This window comes from Pseudonaja textilis, chromosome 6 (assembly GCF_049901715.1).
Source record: "Pseudonaja textilis isolate UNSWEBS1 chromosome 6, rPseTex1.2, whole genome shotgun sequence".
NCBI classification, from domain to species: Eukaryota; Metazoa; Chordata; class Lepidosauria; order Squamata; family Elapidae; genus Pseudonaja; species Pseudonaja textilis.
The window spans coordinates 8777266-8799080 of NC_141995.1; the positions used below are offsets into that span (position 1 = coordinate 8777266).

General features: G+C 42.4%; 1 protein-coding gene across 1 annotated transcript in view; it reads left to right on the forward strand.

Moving 5' to 3' along the window:
* The window catches only part of FRAS1 (Fraser extracellular matrix complex subunit 1), a 393348-nt gene that overhangs the window by 162608 nt on the left and 208925 nt on the right, over positions 1–21815 (forward strand). Inside the window, exons 13-16 of the mRNA XM_087935788.1 lie at positions 209–343; positions 15260–15403; positions 18604–18744; positions 20727–20867. Coding sequence (XP_087791914.1) covers positions 209–343; positions 15260–15403; positions 18604–18744; positions 20727–20867 — 561 coding nt within the window. The remainder of the gene's footprint in view (positions 1–208; positions 344–15259; positions 15404–18603; positions 18745–20726; positions 20868–21815) is intronic.

Sequence of the window (21815 nt, forward strand, 5' to 3'; positions counted from 1 at the left end):
ACACTTGGCTTGTCAGCAATGCGTTTTCTTTTTTTCCTTTTTTTTTTTACTGGTGCTCATACCTGGGGGATCTTTGAAATCCCTGATCAGCAACTGGCAAGCTGCATCATGGATCCCAAAGATCTGACTCAGAAGAAAATCAAATTCGAAACCGTTTTTTACAACCTTCTTTTTCTTTTTGTTTTTTTTTCTTCCCCGCCTCGGGCAGCTTGTAAAGAGATGTGCTCAACTTGTACTAATAAATTTGGATGTACTTCCTGCCAAGCTTCGCTGCATTTGAAGGATGCTCAGTGCGTGACGTCATGTGGGGAAGGGTTTTTCCCGGGACCTCTCCAGTGCACAGGTAAGAAATACCTGTGCTAGATAATCTGAACTCTACCCATCTCCGAACAGAAAAAATGAGGTCAAGGAGGGGTTGAATAACAATGAATGAAATTGCAAAAAAAGATAATGCAAAAGTCTACATGCTTCCTTGTTAAATTCTTAGCACAATGCTCAATGATGGAGCTCCTATATCGGGCTTGATATAAAGTGCTTCATAGAACCAGCCTATCTCATCTGTACCTTCCCCTAAATTCTCTTTAACTAGAATAGAATAGAGTAGAGTAGAGTAGAGTAGAGTAGAGTAGAACCGGACAGGACCGGACTGGACCGGAATAGAAGTAGAAGTAGAAGTAGAAATAGAAATAGATATAGAAATAGAAGTAGAAATAGAAATAGATATAGATATAGATATAGATATAGATATAGATATAGAAATAGAAATAGAATACTTTATTGGCCAAGTGTGATAGGCACAAAACGACTGTCTCCAGTGCATAAACTCTTAGTGTAGCCACAAAACAACACAGTAATAATAATCATAATTATGATACCAATAAGAGAAGATAGTGAACAGATGAGAAAGATAAAAGTAATACCGCCATACTACATGTGTAAATACACTGTACTTAGACATAAAACAATGGTGTGGGAATTAGCTGCTCAGCAGAGTGATGGCAGAAGATAAAAAACTGCCTGTGTCTTGTTTTGGCATGCAATGCCCTGTAGCAGGCTCCTGAGGGGATGAAAAGAAAATTAATTAGTTAATTTAGATGAAAGAAAAGTTAATTAGTATTAAACTGATTTCCATTAAAGGAAAAACCCCGATCAAGTCGGTGCTAGCCTCGTCAAAATTATTCTAAAGCTATCTAGTGCAAGAGAAAAAGAACGTGTGGGGGGGTAGGTGTCAGAGACCCCCACCGTTCATCATTTCATTTCGCACCAGCCATTTTATCAACCTTGCTAAAAGATTAGATTTGGTCTTCTGGCATTCAGACAGTGGACTCTCCACGGCCTTTCACTGGGGTGACCCAAATTCTTTCGGCCTGAGTTTGCAAAAGCTTGCAAAAGCTTGAACAGACATAACTCATTTTCACTGGAGGCTTCTGGCATCCTAGGAATGTCAAATAGGTTTTGGCAAGGGTTAAGATGAGAGGAGGGGAGATAGAGAAGCAGCGGTTTAAAAACCAGGACACTACAGGACTGGAGACAGGAAACAGGACAGAAAACAGGGGAAGCTCAAGTCAAGTCAAATTCATATTGGCTCATTTTAATATTGTGCATGATACCGTCTCGTGTTTGTCAATTCCCTTTTTAATAATGATTTTATGAAACATTACAGTTCAGAAGATAAAAAGTAATGCAAACCAACCAAAGGAATAAAAGAAAAAATAGGGCAAAAAGGAACAAGAAAAAAAGCAAGAAAAATAGAAAAGAAAAAAAAATAAGAATATGTTTTAAAAATTATTATAAATAATTTCTTCCTTCATCACAAGTATAAATCATTTTAGTAACCTAACTCCTAACAAATGACCTCTTCTTCCCATATTCCATCTGTAAATATATCCTTAAGGCCTCCTCACTGTTCATTCCTGATACTAAAAATTCATTAAATAGTTGTTAAGAGATAACAACGTATCTGTTTTAATCTTGATCAAATAAAACAACTTTATATCCCTTTCTCTTTTAACAATCTTGATCTTTAATCCTTCAAATATCCCGGAAGTTGATTTCTTTCTATTTTTCCTTTATTCCTTCTCAACAATTTTTTAAAAAATCTTCAAAATGTAACAAGTGTCCTTTGTAAATCCAATAAAGGAAATTTATCTAGATCGATCTCTTACTTTATTTGTGTATCCCTTTAAATTATTAAGACATCAGCTGGTTTCATATGTACAGTATATCCTGTGTAGAACCTTTCTCTTGTAGCCTGTCATATTTAAAATCATTTTCAGATCAGTCTTATAAAACCTATACACTCTTCCATAATATGTTTTAAACATAGTCTATCTATAATGGCAAACACTCTTAAAATTAAGTCCTGGGTCCAAATATGTTTCAAGTATCCCCAGTGTTAAAACATTTTGCTCCATTCTGCATAAGTAAGTCAAATTCATGTTTCCTTCTCCTTTAATTGTAATCTTCTCTTCCTTCTGATTCCCTGTGTCTATCCAATCTTCAGAGTCCCATTCTATCATATTTTTTTTAAATTTAAAACAAAAGCATTTCCTCCATGGGGAAGAGTCTTATAATTAATTTCAACTCTTATTTCAAATCCATCTCGATCCTTAGTCCATTTGTAACTTTCCAAAATCAATGTTCAGGTTGCTGTTTATTTAAAAAAAAAATCCTTAAACTTAAGTTGGATTAAGGATTGAAGGAAATTTACCTGGTGCTGTCTAAAACTTGTCAATCCAGATTCCTAATTGCTGAAAAATTGCCAACAAGAAATTGCCAAATGTGGTTAGGAAAGAAAAAGGTGACCATGGCTTGAGCAAGATGGTGGTTGGCTCCCAGGACCAATTGTCCACAGACTTACAGACTTTTATTTATTTATTTTTTATTTATTGTATTTATTTATTTGTCAATAGCTTACAAGATAATAAACATAAGTATAAATACAGGAAATGGGTACGAATAATTGGGGATAATAGGACAGGGACGGTAGGCACAATTGGTAAACGTTTAGCTAGTCAATTCGGGATGAACATCCTTTGAATAGTGTGAGAGTAGCAATGGATTTCTGGAGGAAAAATTGCACACTTACTGGAACCAGGAGCACTTCTTAGGTCCTCCTGAGGACACAGATAAATCTCCAAGCGGCCTCAACAACCCTCTAAAAGGATGCAAATGACCAGCCGTCTGCAAGGAATATAAATCCTTCCATTCCTCACCATCCTGACAGAGCTGAAGAAGCTTCTTGGATGAGAAGCGATACCGCTTCAAAAGACACAGCAAGAAAGTCCAGTTGCCTCCCGAAAAAAGCACCTTTGGGATAAATGAAAGATTGTAAGTTCGAGAACTACCTGTAAGATAGAACTGGTGACTTGCATGATTTCCGCAACTCTGTGCTGAATATTTTTCTCGCTCCTCGCTGGTTTTGCAAGTTGTACACTTCTACTTCAACATTTTCAGGTCGATGACTATTTATTTTTATTTATTTATTTAATTTTATTTGTCAAAGATGTACAGGATAACAAGTATAGGTATGAACATAAACAGGAACAAAGGGAGTAAATACAGATAAATGGGGACAATAAGACAGGGACGGTAGGCACTCTGGTGTGCTTATGCATGTCCCCTCTAAGGACCTCTTAAGAATGGGGTGAGTTCCACAGTAGACAGTTTGAGGTTGAAGCTGTGAGGGGTGGAGGCTGTAACCACAGAGTCAGGTAGGGCGTTCCAGGCGGTGACCATTCTGTTGCTGAAGTCGTATTTTCTGCATTTGAGTTTGGAGAGGTTTACCTTGAGTTTGTACTGGTTGTTTGCCCGTGTATTATTGTAGTTGAAGCTGAAGAAGTGGTTGACAGGCAAGATGTTATAGCAGACAATTTTGTGAACTATGCTTAGATGTTCACTGCAGAAAGAGTGAGGCGTGGGCTGCCCTCCTGCCAAATCAGTTCCTCTTAGTGTCTCCTTAAAGGCTATAATCGGGCATAGAGACAGCTAAGGATGGCTGATTGAGAAGTTAGAATTCATAGGCAAGCGAAGCGTCTTTAGGACAGCTGTCTAGCCAAATGGGCCAGGCTTTTTCCAGGAATCTCCTTCCGTTCGGGAAGCTTCCCTTTTAGGAAACGTTTATTTCACTGCCTTTGAAACCGTAATGTCAAGTATCCGAAGCACTTAGAAAACGAGCACAAGGATTCCATCTGCTGCTTCGGTGGCAATTTGCATGATGCACGAATTAACCTTCAGGATGCAAAGCCAGAGACCAGATGCCAGCTTGGCATTTGTGGCACCGTTCTAAAGTAACCTGAAGGGAAATGTAGAATGGAATGGAATGTTACAGAGCAGGGCAGAATAGAACAGATTAGAAAAATGGAATAGAAAATTAGAATAGAATAGAGTATAGAATTAGAATAGAAAGGAGTAAAATAGAATATAGAATAGAAAATAAGAATAAATAGAATAGGAATAAACAATTGGAATGGAATGGAATGGAATGGAATGGAATGGAATAGAATAGAAGATAGGATAGGATAGGATAGGATAGGATAGGATAGGATAGGATAGGATATAGGATAGAATAGAATATAGGATAGGATAGAATAGAATAGAATAGAGGATAGGATAGGATAGGATAGGATAGGATAGGATAGGATAGAAGATAGGATAGGATAGGATAGAATATAGGATAGGATAGGATAGAATAGAATATAGGATAGGATAGAGTAGAATAGAGGATAGGATAGGATAGGATAGAAGATAGGATAGGATAGAATATAGGATAGGATAGAATAGAATAGAGGATAGGATAGGATAGGATAGGATAGGATAGGATAGATAGAATATAGGATAGGATAGAATAGAATAGAATAGAGGATAGGATAGGATAGGATAGGATAGGATAGGATAGAAGATAGGATAGGATAGGATAGAATATAGGATAGGATAGGATAGAATAGAATATAGGATAGGATAGAGTAGAATAGAGGATAGGATAGGATAGGATAGAAGATAGGATAGATAGAATATAGGATAGGATAGAATAGAATAGAGGATAGGATAGGATAGGATAGGATAGGATAGGATAGAATATAGATAGGATAGAATAGAATAGAATAGAGGATAGGATAGGATAGGATAGGATAGGATAGGATAGAATAGAATAGAATATAGGATAGGATAGGATAGGATAGAATAGAATAGAAAATATTGAATGGAATGGAATGGAATAGAATGGAATAGAATAGAAGATGGTCCTCAACATATGACCACAATTGAGCCCAAAATTTCTGTTGTTAACTGACAACACTTGTTAAGTGAGTTTTGCCCCATTTTACAATCTTTCTTGCCTCAGTTGTTAAATGAACTACTGCAGTTGATAAGTTACTAACCTGGTTGCTAAGTGAATCTGGCTCCTCCGTTGACTTTGCTTATCAGGTCGCAAAATGGGATCATGTGCAGAGGTGGTCTTCAGCCGGTTCTGAACGGTTCTGGAGAACCGGTAGCGGAAATTTTGAGTAGTTTGGAGAACCGGCCAATCCCACCTCTGACTGGCCCCACCAACCCCATCTCTTCTCTGCCACCCATGAGTCCCAGCTGATCCTCGGAGGGGAGGGGTGGGCCGGGCCACCCAGGAGTGGGATTTGTGGGTTCTCCAAACTGCATAGAATCTTAGCTAGGGTATCTCCCGAACCCCTGCCAACCCCCAGCAGCCCAGCCCTGGACATAGGACAGTGCTGTGGGAATTAGCGTTCAGCAGAGTCATGGCGTGTGGGGAAAAAATATCTTTGTGTCTAGTTATTTTGGCCTGCCCTGCAGTGCCTATAATGGCACCCCGAGGGGAGGAATTAAAATAGTTTATGTCCAGGATTTGAGGGGTCTGTAGTTCATATATATATACAATTCAGTTTGCATATATTAAAAATAAGGGCTTTTTGATTAGGTTGTCCTTGACTTACAACTGGTTGCTTAGCAGCGGTTCAAAGTGACGACAGAGGACCTCCCCGGGGTTACTTATGACCTGGTCTCCACATTCCAATGGCTGCCCCACCTCTCCTGCAGTTGCAGGAGTCTCCGTTGGGCACTTGGCAAACAACCTCCATTTACAACCTTTCGCAGCATTCGCGTATTTTACAACCGTTAGGAAGTTACGTCTGGATGTTGGCAAAAGTGGCCCGGGGTGAAACAATCGTTCCCTTAACAACTGCCACAAAAACGGTCGTTAAATGAGATTGGTCACCTGGGAGACCCAGTTTACGACTGTCGTGACCTACATTAGGCTCCATGACGGTCGTAAATTGAGAGTGCTATCCGTATACAGGTCCATATGTGTGGTGGTTTTTAACGTTTTCTTCTTACTCCTCTTTGGAGTGTAACGCGTGACTCCCTCCAGTCTTCCTACAGTGGGAAACAACTATGGCATTCGTTTTATTACTGATTTTGTGGCTCCTTGCATCCATATTTGTATGCGTGGGAATTTTACCTCTGATCTTTTCTCCTGGGAGTTCCCGCAGCTTGCTGAATTCTGCTTGGCTGCCCTTTCCATCACAGCAACAACAAAGCAGCGCATTTGAGAAAGGGCTCGTAACTCATTCGTTCCCCTCTTTCCCTACTCCGAATTCTCTCTGTGACTCAAAGGCACAAATAGCACAGCAGTGGATCAAACTAACGGGAAGTACCGCCCAATCTTCTGATGTTGCAGGAAAACAAGAAGATAATTGAACCATAATTGTCAATTGATAATTGACTTTTGAAGAAATCTTCCATTCTGGGAAATAATTATTAATTATGATCCAACGATCAGATGTTCTACCGCATTTCAGTACGTAATCAAAACTCTAGAGACCCCCAGCACAGAAACAGGAAGGGATATTACAGGGAACCTGCTTTCCACAGGAATATGTACAAGGCGTGATGATTTATCTGCTATTTCCTTTGGTTTCTGTTAAAATATACCTGCAATTTTCTGCTAGAAAAGATATTCAAGTAAATAAAATAATAATGCAAAAAATCATATGATCAGACTCAAATACCAAATTTGCAGCCACACTTTTCCCTCCTTCCCAACTTCCTCTTCTGTTTTCCTTCCCTTCCCTTCCCTTCCCCCTCCCGTGGGTTTCCCATCCTTTCAGCAAAAGTCTGTTCCTGGTAGCTCTTATCTTTTTTTCAATTCGTCAATTTAATTTAGATAAGTGAAAGAATAATTCCATTACTGCTACAGTTAACCTGTTTAGAATAAAACACTCAAGTCAGCTTATTCCAAAATATTGATATTCTCTTGCAGATTTTCACCTGTATTCTTCCCTCTCTTAATTTAGAATATTTTTCAAAGAAACATTTTCCCCTCCCAAGTTGTTTTATTGGCAACTTTTTGAGGACAAGGGTTTGAACATAACATTTTATGCATAGCCTCCGGTCCGAATCACTAGTACAGAGAATAGTTGCATCTATCTAGCTATCTAGCTATCTATCTATCTATCTATCTATCTATCTATCTATCTATCTATCTATCTATCTATCTATCTATCTATCTTCTATCTATCTAGTTATCTAGCTATCTCTATATCTATCTATCTATCTATCTATCTATCTATCTATCTATCTATCTATCTATCTATCTATCTATCTATCTATCTATCTATCTTCTATCTACCTACCTACCTACCTACCTACCACCGTGATGGCAAACCTGTGGCACGCAGAGACATTTCTGTGGGCATGCGAGCCCCAGCCAAACGTATCTGCACTGCACATGTGTGCACCTCCCAGCTGATTTTCGGCCCATTTGAGGCCATTTTTGCCATCCCGGAAGCTCGAGGGAAGCCTCTGCAGTCTTGGGAGGCCAAAAAATGGGCCTTCTGGAAATACCGGAAGTGCCTGTTTTCAGCCTCCGGAGGGCCTCTGGAGCTCAGGGGAGGTCGTTTTCATCCTCCCGGGGCTCAAGAAAAGCCTTTGCAGCATCAGGAAGCCAAAAAATAGGCCTGTTTCGGCACTTCTGGTATTTCCTGGGAGGCGCACGCATGTGCAGTGCAGATAAAGAGGGCTTGCGCATGCATGCATGGGGGGGGGGCACATTGCATTGTGGGTGCTGGCATGCACGCGCTTTCGGCACACCACAGCAAAAAAAGATTTGCCATCACTGATCTACCATGTTTCTCATATAATAAGGCCAGGTCTTATTTTTTTTTGAGCTCCCCCAAAATGGCTAGGCCGTCTTTTCAGGGGTGACTTAATTCCGCCCCCCCCCCCTTGCATCTTTGGGCGGGTGGGCGGCGACGGCTTGGATGTTGACCTCGGCGTTGGTGAGGTACTTAGTATCGGGGTCAACGCAGGCATCTGGGTGTGCAACAAAAGTACTTCCTAACGGCAAGCCCCCCCACCATTTCCCCCCCATTTCGCATGTTTTAATATAGTCCTTAATTTGGGGGGGAGGGGCTTAATTTCATTTCATGCCTATAAAACATGCTGGGACTTCCTATTGGGGGAGGCCGTATTGTTGGAGAAACAGGGTATCATCTAGCTATCTGACACTTGTCATCTGTCTGTCTATCTGTCATCTATGTCTACCTACCTACCTACCTATATCAACCAACCAGCCAACAATATAGACCAATACATTTTGAAAAATATCTTTTAAAAAGATACAATAATACGGTATTTATAGGTAAGCTAATTGTTTTCGGAGAGGCAATTTGAAGGCAGTTCCCAGAATCCCCCTCGGTGGCTGCATACCTGGTCCTTCCAGGAGTTTCAACTTAAAGATCTTGGTGAGATGGGAGGATTGTAGACTCCAGTGTTCCTGCTGTCCAGAACCGGGATAGACAGAAGGACCCACTGAGGCTTGGATTAAACCAGTAGATTGACAAATGGAAGGGGGAAAGGAAATGCCAGAGTTACCATTAGGTTTCCTCTTGTAAAGGAGATTCTTTTTCCATGACCTGAAGATACTTGGTGGAGTTTTCTTAAGCTGTTTCTCTCTTCCCCCACCTCCCCCTTCCACGTCTTCCTGTGCTCCCACAGGCTTTCTCCTAAAATGAAGATGATTGTGCAAACCAATTTGCTATGGTTCTTTCTTCCTTGACAGATATTTCTTTTAGGGAACGGTGAATTAATTAAAAAGGGGGAAATTGGAGATTGGTAGGGAACATTAACCGCTCAATTATTATTCATGAAGTCCACGGGTGACTTCAGAGTTGGGGTTCAGACGCAGAGAAAACTTCACATCTTAGAACTGTGCAACAGAGTGAGACTCACAACTTTGGCAGGGCTCTGACAGGGTGTGTGTGAGGGTGTGAGTCTCCTAAATGGCTGCAAACCTTTTCTCAAACCACAAGTTGCATACACAGGTCATCCTCGACTTACAACAGTTCATTTAGTGACCGTTCAAAGATACTGTGATGACCTGGGGCATGGCACAAAAGCAACAAAGTCACAAAAGTAGGTAAAGTCCCTTTAATACCTCCAACTTGGCCCCCCAATGTCTAGTTATCATCGGCTGGAGAAAAAAACTCTCCCAAGAACAGTCTTTAAAGGGAAGAAATTCCGCTGGAACCCAAAGTACAAACAAATTATAAATAAAAACCCAACACAAACCATACTGCAGCAATTAACGAGACAGGGCAGGATAAGGGATTGAAGACGTCAAAAGATAACAAAACATACGTAGTTGGGAGGACACCAGAATCCAGATAGGACTTGACAAACAAAGATAATTCATGCTTTGCTTCCAGCAAGGTGCTGTGCACACAAATGCCTTTTTAAAATCCTGCTTTCCCAGCTGTAGCCAATGAAGGGGATCAGGGCCCTTTCCTCCCCCGTAAACCACGCAACTCACGTTGCTCCCTTATCCATTCCTCCCTGCATGCCCTAGGACGAAGAGGGGATGGCCCTGGGTCTTCCTCTGAATGCCCAGCCAGACTGTGCCCTTCCCCAGTTTCCTCCAGAGCCACTGGAGCCACACTCCCACTCCCTGTCAGCTGCTCAACCTCCCCCTCGGAATCAGATTCCAACAGGGGCATGACAGATACACAGCACTGAAAAAAGGGACTTATGACCATTTCTCAGTTACAAGCCGTGTAGCATACCTATGATCGTGTGACCAAAATTCAGATGCTTGGCAACTGGTTCATACTTATGACCGTTCCTGTGTCCCAAGGTCAGGTGACCCCCTTTTTGCGACCTCTTGGCGAATAAAGTCAATTTAAGAACTTCAGGGTTTCACTTAACCAATGAGGCGAGAAAGGCCGTAAAATGGGGCAAAGCTCACTTAATGTCTGGCTTAACAAGAGAAATTTTGGGCTCCATTATGGTTGTAAGTTGAGGACTACCTGCATTCATGCGTTCTTCTTCCTGCTGGGAAATCCTTGTGAAGTCCAGCAGCCAGAATTTGTAGACTATATTTTGTCCTCAACTTATAACCTCAATTGATGTCCAAACTTTCCATTGTTGAGCGAGACAGTTGTTAAGTGACTTTTGTCCCATTTTATGACCTTGCCACCATCATTAAGTGAATCACTGCAGTTGATAAGTTAGTTAAATGAATCTGGCTTTGACTTTGCTTGTCAGAAGGTCAGCAAAGGTTTAGTGACTGTTTAAAGTTACAACGGTACTGAAAAAAAGTGACTTATGACCATTTTTCACACTTACGACCGTTGCAACTTCCCCATGGTCACGTGATCAAAATTCAGACACTTGGCAACTGACTCATATTTATGATGGGGTTGCAGTGTCCCAGGTTATGTGATAACCTTTTGTGACCTTCTGATAGGTAAAGTCTATGAGGAAGCTGGATTCACGTAACAACCATGTTGCTAACTTAACAACTGCCATGATTCACTTAATAACTGTGGCAAGAAAGGTCATAAAATGGGGCAAACTCCCTTAACAACTACCTCACTTAGTGATGGAAATTTTGGGCTCTATTGTGGTCATATGTTGAGGACTACGTGTAATGCTTGTGTTCTGACCAAGGCACTAACATTACTCATAGACACTAACATTGAGACACTAACAAACGCACATTAATCTCAAAACCCTTGTTTCTTTATTTCAACGGCTGTGAATTATAGTCCTTCACAGCCCGTAATGAGTCTCAAACAGTTTGTAAAGAGTCCCATGGAAGCCTGCCAAAGTCCTTCAGGATAAGTCTGACAAGCACGCACCTTTATCTTCCTTGAAATGCTGCCAATTACTAAATTTCTAAATTAGTTATACAAGGCCAAACAGAGCACAAATTCAACACAGAGCTTCAAGTTTCAAACCAACCAGTACGAACAAAGTTGCTTCCTGCAAAGGTTCCTGTCCCTTTGCTCCTCCTTTATAACAGATAACAGATAATCAGAGTTGGGAGGGACCTTGTAGGTCATCTAGTCCAACCCCCACCCCACCCAAGCAGGAGACCCTACACCGTTTCTGACAAATGGCAGTCCAATCTCTTCTTAAAAGTCTCAAGTGATGGCGCTCCCACAACTTCCAAAGGCAACTTCTGTTCCATTGGTTGATTGTTCTCACTGTCAGAAAGTTACTCCTTATTTCCAAGTAAAATCTCTCCATCCATTATTTCTTATTTGGCCTTCAGGCACTTTGGAAAATAGCTTGACCCCCTTCCTCCTCTCTGTGGCAGCCCTCAAATATTGAAAGATGCTATCATGTCTCCCCTGGTCCTTTTCTTCTCTAGACTAGCCATGCCCAGTTCCTGTAACCGTTCTCCATATGTTTTAGTCTCCAGTCCCCTAATCATCCTGGTTGCTCTTCTCTGCACTTTTTCTAGCATCCTTTTTACAACGTGGTGAACAAAACTGGATGCGGTACTCTAGGTGTGGCCTTATTAAGGCTTTATTGAGTGGCATTAGTGTCTTCCTTGATCTTAACTGTATCCCTCTGTTAATACAATTTAGGATTGGATTGGCTTTTTTGGCTGCTGCTGCACACGGCTGACTCCTATTTAGCTGGTTGTCCACTAAGACTCCAAGATGTCTTTATAGGAGGGCCAATCACCTCCAAGCCTTACTCCCGAGTCGCCCCTTTTGTCTTAACTGTTCTTGCCTTCTGGCAGCTCTGCACACACGCGCACTGGGAACAGGCTCCCCTTGTTCCTCTGCCTCGCTGCTGTCGGAGGCTCCAGAGCACATAACTCCCAGGTGGCCCTGGCCCCATCTCTGTATTGGACGCAGGACCCTCATCCGAGTCCTCTCCAGAGTCCTGGATTGGCTCATGTTCCTCCCCACTGTCCACAACAGTTTGTAAGATGGACAGTCATATCCATTTTCCAAATAAATAAACCAAGAAATCAATTAAAAAAAACCAGCCTCATTTATCTATTAAAAAACAAACAAACCTGGATCTATTAAAAAAATCTCTATTAAACCTCTATTAAAAAAACCTTTATTAAACCTCTATTATTTAATTTTATCTATTAAAAAAAACAACCTCTCCTTAGGCATTGACTTTATGACACTTTACAACTTTAAACAAAACCATATCATTTACACCCAATAATGTAGGTTTAGAAACTTGTTTGATATTTGATAGATAATCCGTTTTATGCTATAGATAAATAGTTTCTGCCTTCTTTCTGGTTTTATTTCTCTGTTGGTTTTTGTTAGGTTTGTTATTAGATTGTCTTTCTTTGTTTTTCATACATTTTGCTTTTTTTCTCCATTTTTGGGGGATGGGGTGGGTTGGCTTATTTCTTTCTGTGAAAGCAAATAAATAAAGGCACTTAGAAATATTGCCAAACCTAGATGGTACCGAAAGTTAATTTGCAATCCTGGCTGATCACCACTTCTGCTAAGAGTCCTGCTTTTAAAGGGTTGAAGTATTTCATCGGAGACATTCGGTGTGTTTTCTCTGGCTGATCTTATTACTTTTTTCTCTGTTTTTGCAACTTGTGTAAAGATCACCCTGGAGGCCTCTCCTTCAGACACTGCCTCGAATGAAATCTCCTTAGCTTTATTATTTAATAAAACAGCAAGATTTGAGCTCCCCCAAGACTATAAAATGATAAGTTGTGGAGAATTGGCAACCGGAGCGATGTGCCACTTTGACCCTTACTTTTACGATTTATTGTTATAGAGCCAGAAGGTAAACTACTAAATGACAAGATCCTGGTTATAAATTACGAATTTGGGGTTTTCCTCCTGTCTATGAATTTATATCAGTGGGTACATCCCTCGCCCTCACACCCAAGTCAGGATTAGATTTTGGCTCCTTGGCAAGCAGATACGTGCCTGGCTGTGGAATTAAAAATAAAGTTTGGAACATTTGGAGGAGCACGAGTGTAATTATTTTAAAAAAATAATAGCTAAAAAAAGCTCTAATGTAAATTCTGGCAGCACAGGACTTAACATGCCACAATCATTACAAGCGCCATAAATAAAATTTCCTTGTTCTCTATGACTCTCCCACTGCTATCTAAATATGGCCTGCAATCTGTACTCTTCCCTTTATTTCATGGAGTGACATTCAGCGGGACATACTGTATTAACCTTTCCAGGAAACACAAAACTATCCCTTGGCCCTTTGGTATATTCAGAGTCACTCTTCATCCCTCCTGGGCCCGAGTGCCCGAGGATGGATTTGGGCCAGCTGATCTTTGGCGGCCTTCAAACCTATTTTTAAAAAACAGGGGTGTTTAGACAAGAGGGCATTAAAAATGCACAGTGCCTGTGCTGTCTATGGGGATAGAAAATTAAACGATCCTTCCTTCCTTCCTTCCTTCCTTCCTTCCTTCCTTCCTCCCTCCCTCCCTCCCTTCCTTTTATCTTTCTGTCTCTCCCCCTTTCTTCCTCCTCCCCTTCCCTCTCTCCCACGATGCAAAACTAATTTATTCAACAGCACCATTTCCGTGGAGCTAATAGGTTGGCCTCCTTTAGCAACTGACTTGCTTAGTGACAGTCTGTGCAATTACGATGATGATAAGAAAGTCATTTTTAATAGCCTGGGTTTACAAGTTTTGAAAGCCTGTAAAGCAGAGCAAAGCTGTAGGATCGTAAGCACAGTAGTGGTTTTCCTTCCTCCCTACCCTTCCTTCCCCCCTTCTTCCTTCTTCCTTCCTTCCTTCCTTCCTTCCTTCCTCCTTCCTCCTCCCTCCTTTATCTTTCCTTCCTTCCCCCTCCCTCCCTCCTTCTCTTCTTTAGCAACTTCTTTCTCCATTCTTCTCCCTCCCTCCTCCCTCCCTTCTTTCCTTCTTTCCTTCCTTCCCCTCCCTCCCTCCCTCCCTCCCTCCTTCTTTCCTTCCTTCCTTCCCCTCCCTCCCTCCCTCCCCTTCCCTCCCCTTCCTTCTTTCCTTCCTTCTCCCTCCCTCCCCTCCCTCCCTCCCTCGGTTCCTTCCATCACCCATCTCACTCATGGTGACTCCAGGCAGCTTACAGAAATAAAACCCCAAAACAAGAACCAGTACCCCCACACACAATTCCCCCACCCATCTTCTTGTCCAACCCCTATTTAGGCAGGAAACCCTACACCACCTTCAGACAAATGGTTATCCAATCTCTTCTTAAAACTTCCAGTGTTGGAGCAGTCACAATTTCTGGAGGCAAGTTGTTCCACTGATTAATTAATCTCACTGTCATGAAATTTCTCCTTAGTTCTAGAGCAGGGGTGTCCAACCTTGGCAACTTTAAGACTTGTGGACTTCAACTCCCAGAATTCCTCAGCCAGCTTTGCTTTGCTGGCTGAGGAATTCTGGAGTTGAATCCAAATCTAAAGTTGCTGGCTGAGGAATTCTGGGAGTTGAAGTCCACAAGTCTTAAAGTTGCTGGCTGAGGAATTCTGGGAGTTGAAGTCCACAAGTCTTAAAGTTGCTGGCTGAGGAATTCTGGGAGTTGAAGTCCACAAGTCTTAAAGTTGCTGGCTGAGGAATTCTGGGAGTTGAAGTCCACAAGTCTTAAAGTTACTGGCTGAGGAATTCTGGGAGTTGAAGTCCACAAGTCTTAAAGTTGCCTAGGTTGGACACTCCTGTTCTAGAGGTTGCTTCTCTCCTTGATTAGTTTCCACCTGTTACTTCTTGTCCTGCCCTCAGGTGCTTTGGAGAATAGCTTGACTCCTTCTTCTTTGGGGCAGCCCCTGAGATGCTGGAACACTGCTCTCCTGTCACCCCCTACCTACTCCTCCCCTTTTCCAGATCTGAAACTCCCTTCTCCTTCTTTTCCTCTCCTCTCCCCCTTAATGTAGCTGGGTGGTCTTCTTTTGAGCATTAAGAAGAATGGGTGCCTGCTGAGTACAGCAAAGGAGCTGCTCTAATTGACTTGGAAATGTTTTCCTTTGCCTCCAGCTTGTCACGAATCCTGTGCAACGTGCCGAGGTCCAACGGCAAACAACTGTTCCACCTGCCGAGACCCGTCTCTCGTGTTCCTGGAAGGCAGATGCATGGCTAATTGCGGGCAGCGGTTCTACGTTACGGAGGGAGTTTGCAGAGGTAACAGCCAGCCCACCGTGCCGTGTTTTTAATCCACTTTTTTTTTTTTTTTTTTTAGCAAGGACAGCTTTTGAGATCCATGCAGCTGTTTACCCCTTATCAGGGCTGGACGGTGATGTGTGTGTGTGTGTGTGTGTGTGTGTGTGTGTGTGTGTAAGCTTCCTCCCCTCCATTGCTGGTGAGAGTACAGGGTTGTCCTCGACTTACGATACAGATAGATACAGATAATCAGAGTTGGAAGGGACCTTGTAGGTCATCTAGTCCAACCCCCCACCCAAGCGGGAGACCCTACACCATTTCTGACAAATGGCAGTCCAATCTCTTCTTGAAAGTCCGCAGTTGAGCCCTGCTCTTAAGTGAGATCCGGATCCCGGGTCATAAGTCCCCTTGTTTCTTTTTTCTTTTTTTCCAAAAAGTTTTTTTATTTTTATCTTTTACAAACGTCTCTTTTGGTGAACGGTGTGATTCCAGGTTTTTACATTTCCATACAAACATGACCATAATTACATATCTATCTTACATGTCTAGTTTCTTATCGTATCATTACATTTCCCATTTTCTGTAAATTTTCCCAAATATTCTTATTTTTAGTTCATATCTTAACTTATTCTGTTTTTCTTTAATTATATTCTTATCTTCTTTATATATCTTAAACCTCTTATTTCTTAATCTGTATTCTTTATACCTTTATACTTTTATCTGTCATATTTGCAGTTTCATCACATATTCTTATTTCATTATTCAATAAATTCCATCTTAGTTTTAACAATTCCAAACATTTCCCCCTTAATTACCCGTCTGAATGCACCACCCTATTGTCTTATGCATCATTCAATTTACTCTCCTTTAACTCATATTAAAAATTACAAGTCCCCTTGTTTCAAGTTAGGTCGTAACTTTGAACAGTCTCTAAGCAACCTGTCGTAAGTCAAGGACCTGTATAAGTGCTCACTTACAAGGTCCAGACGGAAGACATTTTATATATACAGGTAGTCCTTGACTTATGACCACAGTTGAGCCCCAAATTTCTTAAGCGAGACCATTGTTAAGTGTGTGTCGCCCCATTTTACAGCCTTTTTTTGCCACAGTTGTTAAGTGAATCACTTCAGATAATTAGTAATTCATTTGTTCAGTGAATCTGGCTTCCCTGTCAACTTTGCTCATCAGAAGGTCGCAAAACATGACCCTGGGACACAGCGACGGTCGTAACTATGAACCAGTTGCCAATCATCTGAATTTTGACCACGTGTCCCATCGGGATGCTGCAAAGGTCACAAGTGTGAAAAACGGTCATAACATGTCACATGTTCAGGGCCCACCCAACGAACCGTTGTAAGGCAAGGACTACCTGTAGGTGTGCCAGGTGAGTGTCTGTGGGAGAGAGAAAGCAACAAACACACAAAATGTATGAAAGCCGCTCCTTTTTTTGGGGAAGAGATTTTCATAGCGCCTCCAATCTTTTCACAACAGACTCGCCCACTTCTCTGTTTGCCTCAGGGCTGTAAGGCATTCCTTTAAATTCATTCTTCTGAGGGGAAAGTTTGTGTAACCAGACGGTAAACACAATATTATCCGGAGTTAAGGGTGGGTTTATCAGCAGACCTGCTGGCATAAATATTTGGTGTTAAACACCACTCCTTTTTCAAACCCTCTTGGGGAATTTTAATAGAGATGGGACCATTGTGAGGAGGGAGGAGAGTCACCCTCATAAAGCATCAATAAAAGGATAAACGACTTTTTATTTATTTATTTATCTTTCATTTTACAAAACTTTTATTAAGTCAGTTGTTAAAAACATTGGACGTGGTGTAACCATCCCGACGATCCTGGTTGTCGTACATATTATGGCATAAGATACATATTTTAAATACGTTTATACAGATACACATTTCTGTGATATTTCCCAATTTTGGTCATCCGTTCTGCCATCCTTATTCTCTTTTAGGTTTTAGGCCCTTCTTCTTTCCCCACCATTGCTAGAATTTATCCCATACTTTATAATATTCTATCTCGCCTTTGTCTTTCGAAGGGATCAATGAATTCCCCCGGCATTTTACCGTTACCTAGGACAGGTAAAGTCATCAGCTTACGATCCCAAGCGAGCCCAAAAGGTCTGTTGCTGAGCGAGACAGTGTTGTCCCATTTTATGACCTCCTTAAGCGCATTCGCTGCGGTTGTTCGGTTCGCGACATGGTCGTTCAGTTAATCTGCTCCCTCCCCGACTTCGCTCATTGGAAGGTCGCAAAAAGGGGATTGCATGACACCCCCCCTAGTGACCGTCATAAACAGGGGTCAGGTTTCCAACGGTCTAAATTTGGATCCCATGACCTGGTAGGGCAGAGGGAGTATTCAGCAGGTTCTGACCAGCTCTGGAGAACCGTTAGCGGAAATTTTGAGTCATTGCGAGAACCGTCAAATACCACCTCTGACTGGCCCCGCCCCCATCTCTTCTCTGCCTCCCGAGTCCCAGCTGATTGGCTGAGTCTTCTTTGGTTGCCCTGTACAGGAGAATGGAGCTGGAAAGCAGGTTAGTGGGGTGAGGAAGGAATGGAGATTTTGCAGTAATCTTCCCCAGGAATGGAGAGAGAATGGGGATTTTACAGTATCCTTCCCCTGCCACGCCCACCAAGCCATGCCCACAGGCCACGCCCACAGAACTGGTAGTAGTTTGTACTCCACAATTGAGGCATAGGCCTACATTTCCAGGCATATAGACATTTAAACTCTGCGAAACAAGTGGTTAAAAAGGAAATTGGATTTAAATCTCACTGGGATTGGGCTAGACCTAGTAAGCTCCAGAGCTGGGCCCTAATTAGAGGTAGTCCTCGAGTTACGACCACAACTGTGCCCAATATTTGTGTCGTTAAGCGAGATCAGGAGTTAAGCGAGTTTTGCCCCGTTTTACGTCCTTTCATGTGACAATTACGTGAATCATTGCAGTTGTTAAATCAGTAACATGCATGTTGTTAAGTGAATCTGTCTTCCCTATTGACTCTCTCTACAACCATCATAAATATGAACCAGTTGCTAAGCATCCGAATTTTGATTCCCATGACCGTGGGGAAGCTGCAATGATCATCAGAGTGAAAGATAGCCGTAAGTCCTTGTTTTCAGTGCTGTTGTAACTCAGAACAGTCCCTAAACGAACCACTCTTCAGCCAAAGGCTACCTGGGTCTAATCCGATTCTCCTCTCTGCCAGCTTGCTCTGAAGGTTGTGACAGGTGTTACGTGGACCAGCTGAGATGCTTGTCCTGTGCTTCAGGCCGAGTTCTGCTGGATGGCAACTGCCTGTCAGAATGTCCCCCTGGCTATTACGCGGATGGTTCCCACAAATGCAGAGGTAAGAGTCTGGGGAATTCTTTGTAAATAGGCTTGGGAGCACTGAACGTTGGAAGGGTCCTTGAAGGTCATGACTCGCTTAATGACCAAGAAGATACTAACTATGGTAAGTCTTTGAAAGGCGGTGATGATTTGCTTAACACTTCCCCCCCTCCCAAAATGAAAAAATGTGTTAGTCACAGGATGACCTGCTTAATAACGGAGTTCAATTATGGTAATAAATCGAGGACTACCTGGCTTGTTGCTGTTAGGAAGCAACACTAACCTTTCAGAAATTCTTAAAGTCATTTTCTCAATCAATTCATTGAACCTCCTTGGCGGAGAACCTTAACAGTTAGTTTGGATCAATAGGAAGCTAACGATGATCTATATTTTTTGAGAATATCCTCAACCTATGACCACAGTTGAGCTCAACATGTCTGTTGCTAAGTGAGACAGTTGGCCCGGGGTCTGTGATTCCCCTTTTGTGACTTTCTGACCTGTAAAGTCAATGGGGGAAGCCAGATTTGCTTAACAATCAAGTGGCTAACCTAACCATTGTGACGATCCACTTAACAAGAGTGAAGCAAGCAAGGGTGTAAAATGGAACAAAACGCACTGAACAAATGTCTCACCTAGCAACAGATGTGTTGGACTCAATTGTGGCCGTAAGCTGAGGACTACCTGTATAGGCATGTGTGCGCTTGTATGTGCCATACATGTAAGCTTCATGCTTCGTTGTTGGAAAACTCTACATAATTGGTGCTTTTAGCCTCATTGAAATCAGCGCTTGGTATTATGTGGTTCGGGGTAGAAAACCTTATTTAAAAACAAGCCAGCTTGCTGTTTAGTGTTGCTGTTTTGCATAACAAATAGATCTTTTGCTTAAACCAGCTGTTGTGGCCTTCCTGGAATACTGATGAACTGAACAGAGATCTGCCACTAAATAGGAGTCTTCCGTCATATTATCCGGTTCAATAGCATTGGGTGCAGGAATTGAGGGAAGAGGGAGTTGTGGTGGCGCAGTGGTTGAAGGCAGTATTGCAGGCTGTCTCTGCCCACTGCCAGCAGTTCGATCCTGACCGGCTGGAGGTTGACTCAGCCTTCCATCCTTCCAAGGTTGGTAAAATGAGGAGCCAGATTGTTGGGGGCAATAGGCTGACTCTGTAAACTGCTTAGAGAGAGAGGGCCGTATAAGTCTAAGCACTATTACTTGAGAAGGAAGGAAGGAAGGAAGGAAGGAAGGAAGGAAGGAAGGAAGGAAGGAAGGAAGGAAGGAAGGAGTGGAAATGCGAAGGAAGGAAGGAAGCCATAGTGGCACTGGTTAGAATGCAGTATTGCAGACTGACTCGGCCGGCTTCCAGCAGTTTAATCCTGTCCAGCTGGAGGTTGACTCAGCCTTCTATCCTTCCGAGGTTGGTAAAATGAGGAGCCAGATTGTTGGGGGGCAATAGGCTGACTCTGTAAACTGCTTAGAGAGAGAGGGCTGTATAAGTCTAAACACTATTATTTGAGAAGGAAGGAAGGAAGGAAGATGAGAAGGAAGGAAGGAAGCCATAGTGGCACTGGTTAGAATGCAATATTGCAGACTGACTCTGCCCACTGCCAGCATTTTGATCCTGACTGGCTCAAGGTTGACTCAGCCTTCCATCCTTCCGAGGTTGGTAAAATGAGGAGCCAGATTGTTGGGGGGCGTAAGCTGGCTCTGTAAACCGTTTAGAGAGGGCTGCAATGCACTATGGTATATAAGTCTAGGTGCTATTGCTTGGGAAGATGAAGGCAGGCAGGCAGGCAGGCAGATAGGAAGGAAGGAAGGAAGAAAGGAAGGAAGGAAGAAGGTCAAGTAAAGTGAGGATCCAGATTGTTGTGGGCAATACAGTGATTCAGAAGGGAGCAAGAGAAACTGACCGTAAAGTGGGTTTGTGGGGTCTCTCATATCCTGTTACTCTGAGATCCAAATTGTGAAAGGCTTGACTGACATTTTCTTTCTGTCTTGGTTCCCAGTTTGCCACGGTTCGTGCACCAGCTGTACAGGACCTTTGCCCACTCAGTGTGCCTCCTGCTCCTTCCCCCAGGCCTTCTACCAAGGCCGCTGTCTCCTCGCTTGCGGAGAGGGATTTTATCAGCACCACAATCTCTGTAAAGGTAACCCAGATTTCCTTGCCTTCATAGGCCGACAAATAAAACCTCTGCTGTTCGTTCTTCTCCTGTGGTTTCAATGTTTGGAAAGTTTTTCATTACCCCTGAACTCTTTTAGAGACTTTTTGAGAGAAGTCACTTTTGGAATTGAACTGAAATCAAATTCTTAAAAGGTTTTCCTGGGTTTCATGACCCCCCCTCCCCACCCCAGAAAAAGAAATGGTTGTGTGATGTTGAGAATGTTGATGGACCGGGGCAATAACGCTGGAAGGAGAAGAAAGAAAACAGCTGCCAAGGTCAATCACAGGAGCCCAGACAGTTCAAATGAATATAGATTTATTGTATGTTAATGCTCTCTACAAGAATCTGAACTATTAATAGCCAAAGCAAATTGGTGGTAGATAAGAATGAAAGGGATTTGAGGTGGGCTGGACTTTGATCTCTTGTGAGAGTGAAGGGACTCAAGACTAATGACAAGTTTGACCCCTCCCTCGGGCTCAGCCTGGTCATTTCCTATAGGAGGGATCGTTCCACTGACTGGAAAAAGCTACCTTAGGTACAGTCTGAATACCTTCCATATGGGTAGATTTCAACTCCCAGAATTCCTAGCAATGGCCAAGCTGACCAGGGAATTGTGGAAGTTGAACTCAGTAGATATGGAAGATATTGAGACTTTGCATTGAATATGGGTCTAGAGCGTCTCCCATAGAGAGCGCCTCATTTAAGATGAATTTCACATTTAATCAAATATGTCTATGGAGAAGTCATCCTGGTCATGGCTGTCTTAAAGGTGCTTTTTTGAAAGACAACTGGACTGTAGTTTTTCCTTGAAGAAGTTTCACATCTCATCCAAGAAGCTTCCTCAATTCTGAATCAGAATTGAAGAAACTTGAGTCAGAACTGAAGAAGCTTCTTGGATGAGAAGCGAAACGTCGTCCTCATGGAAAAAATACA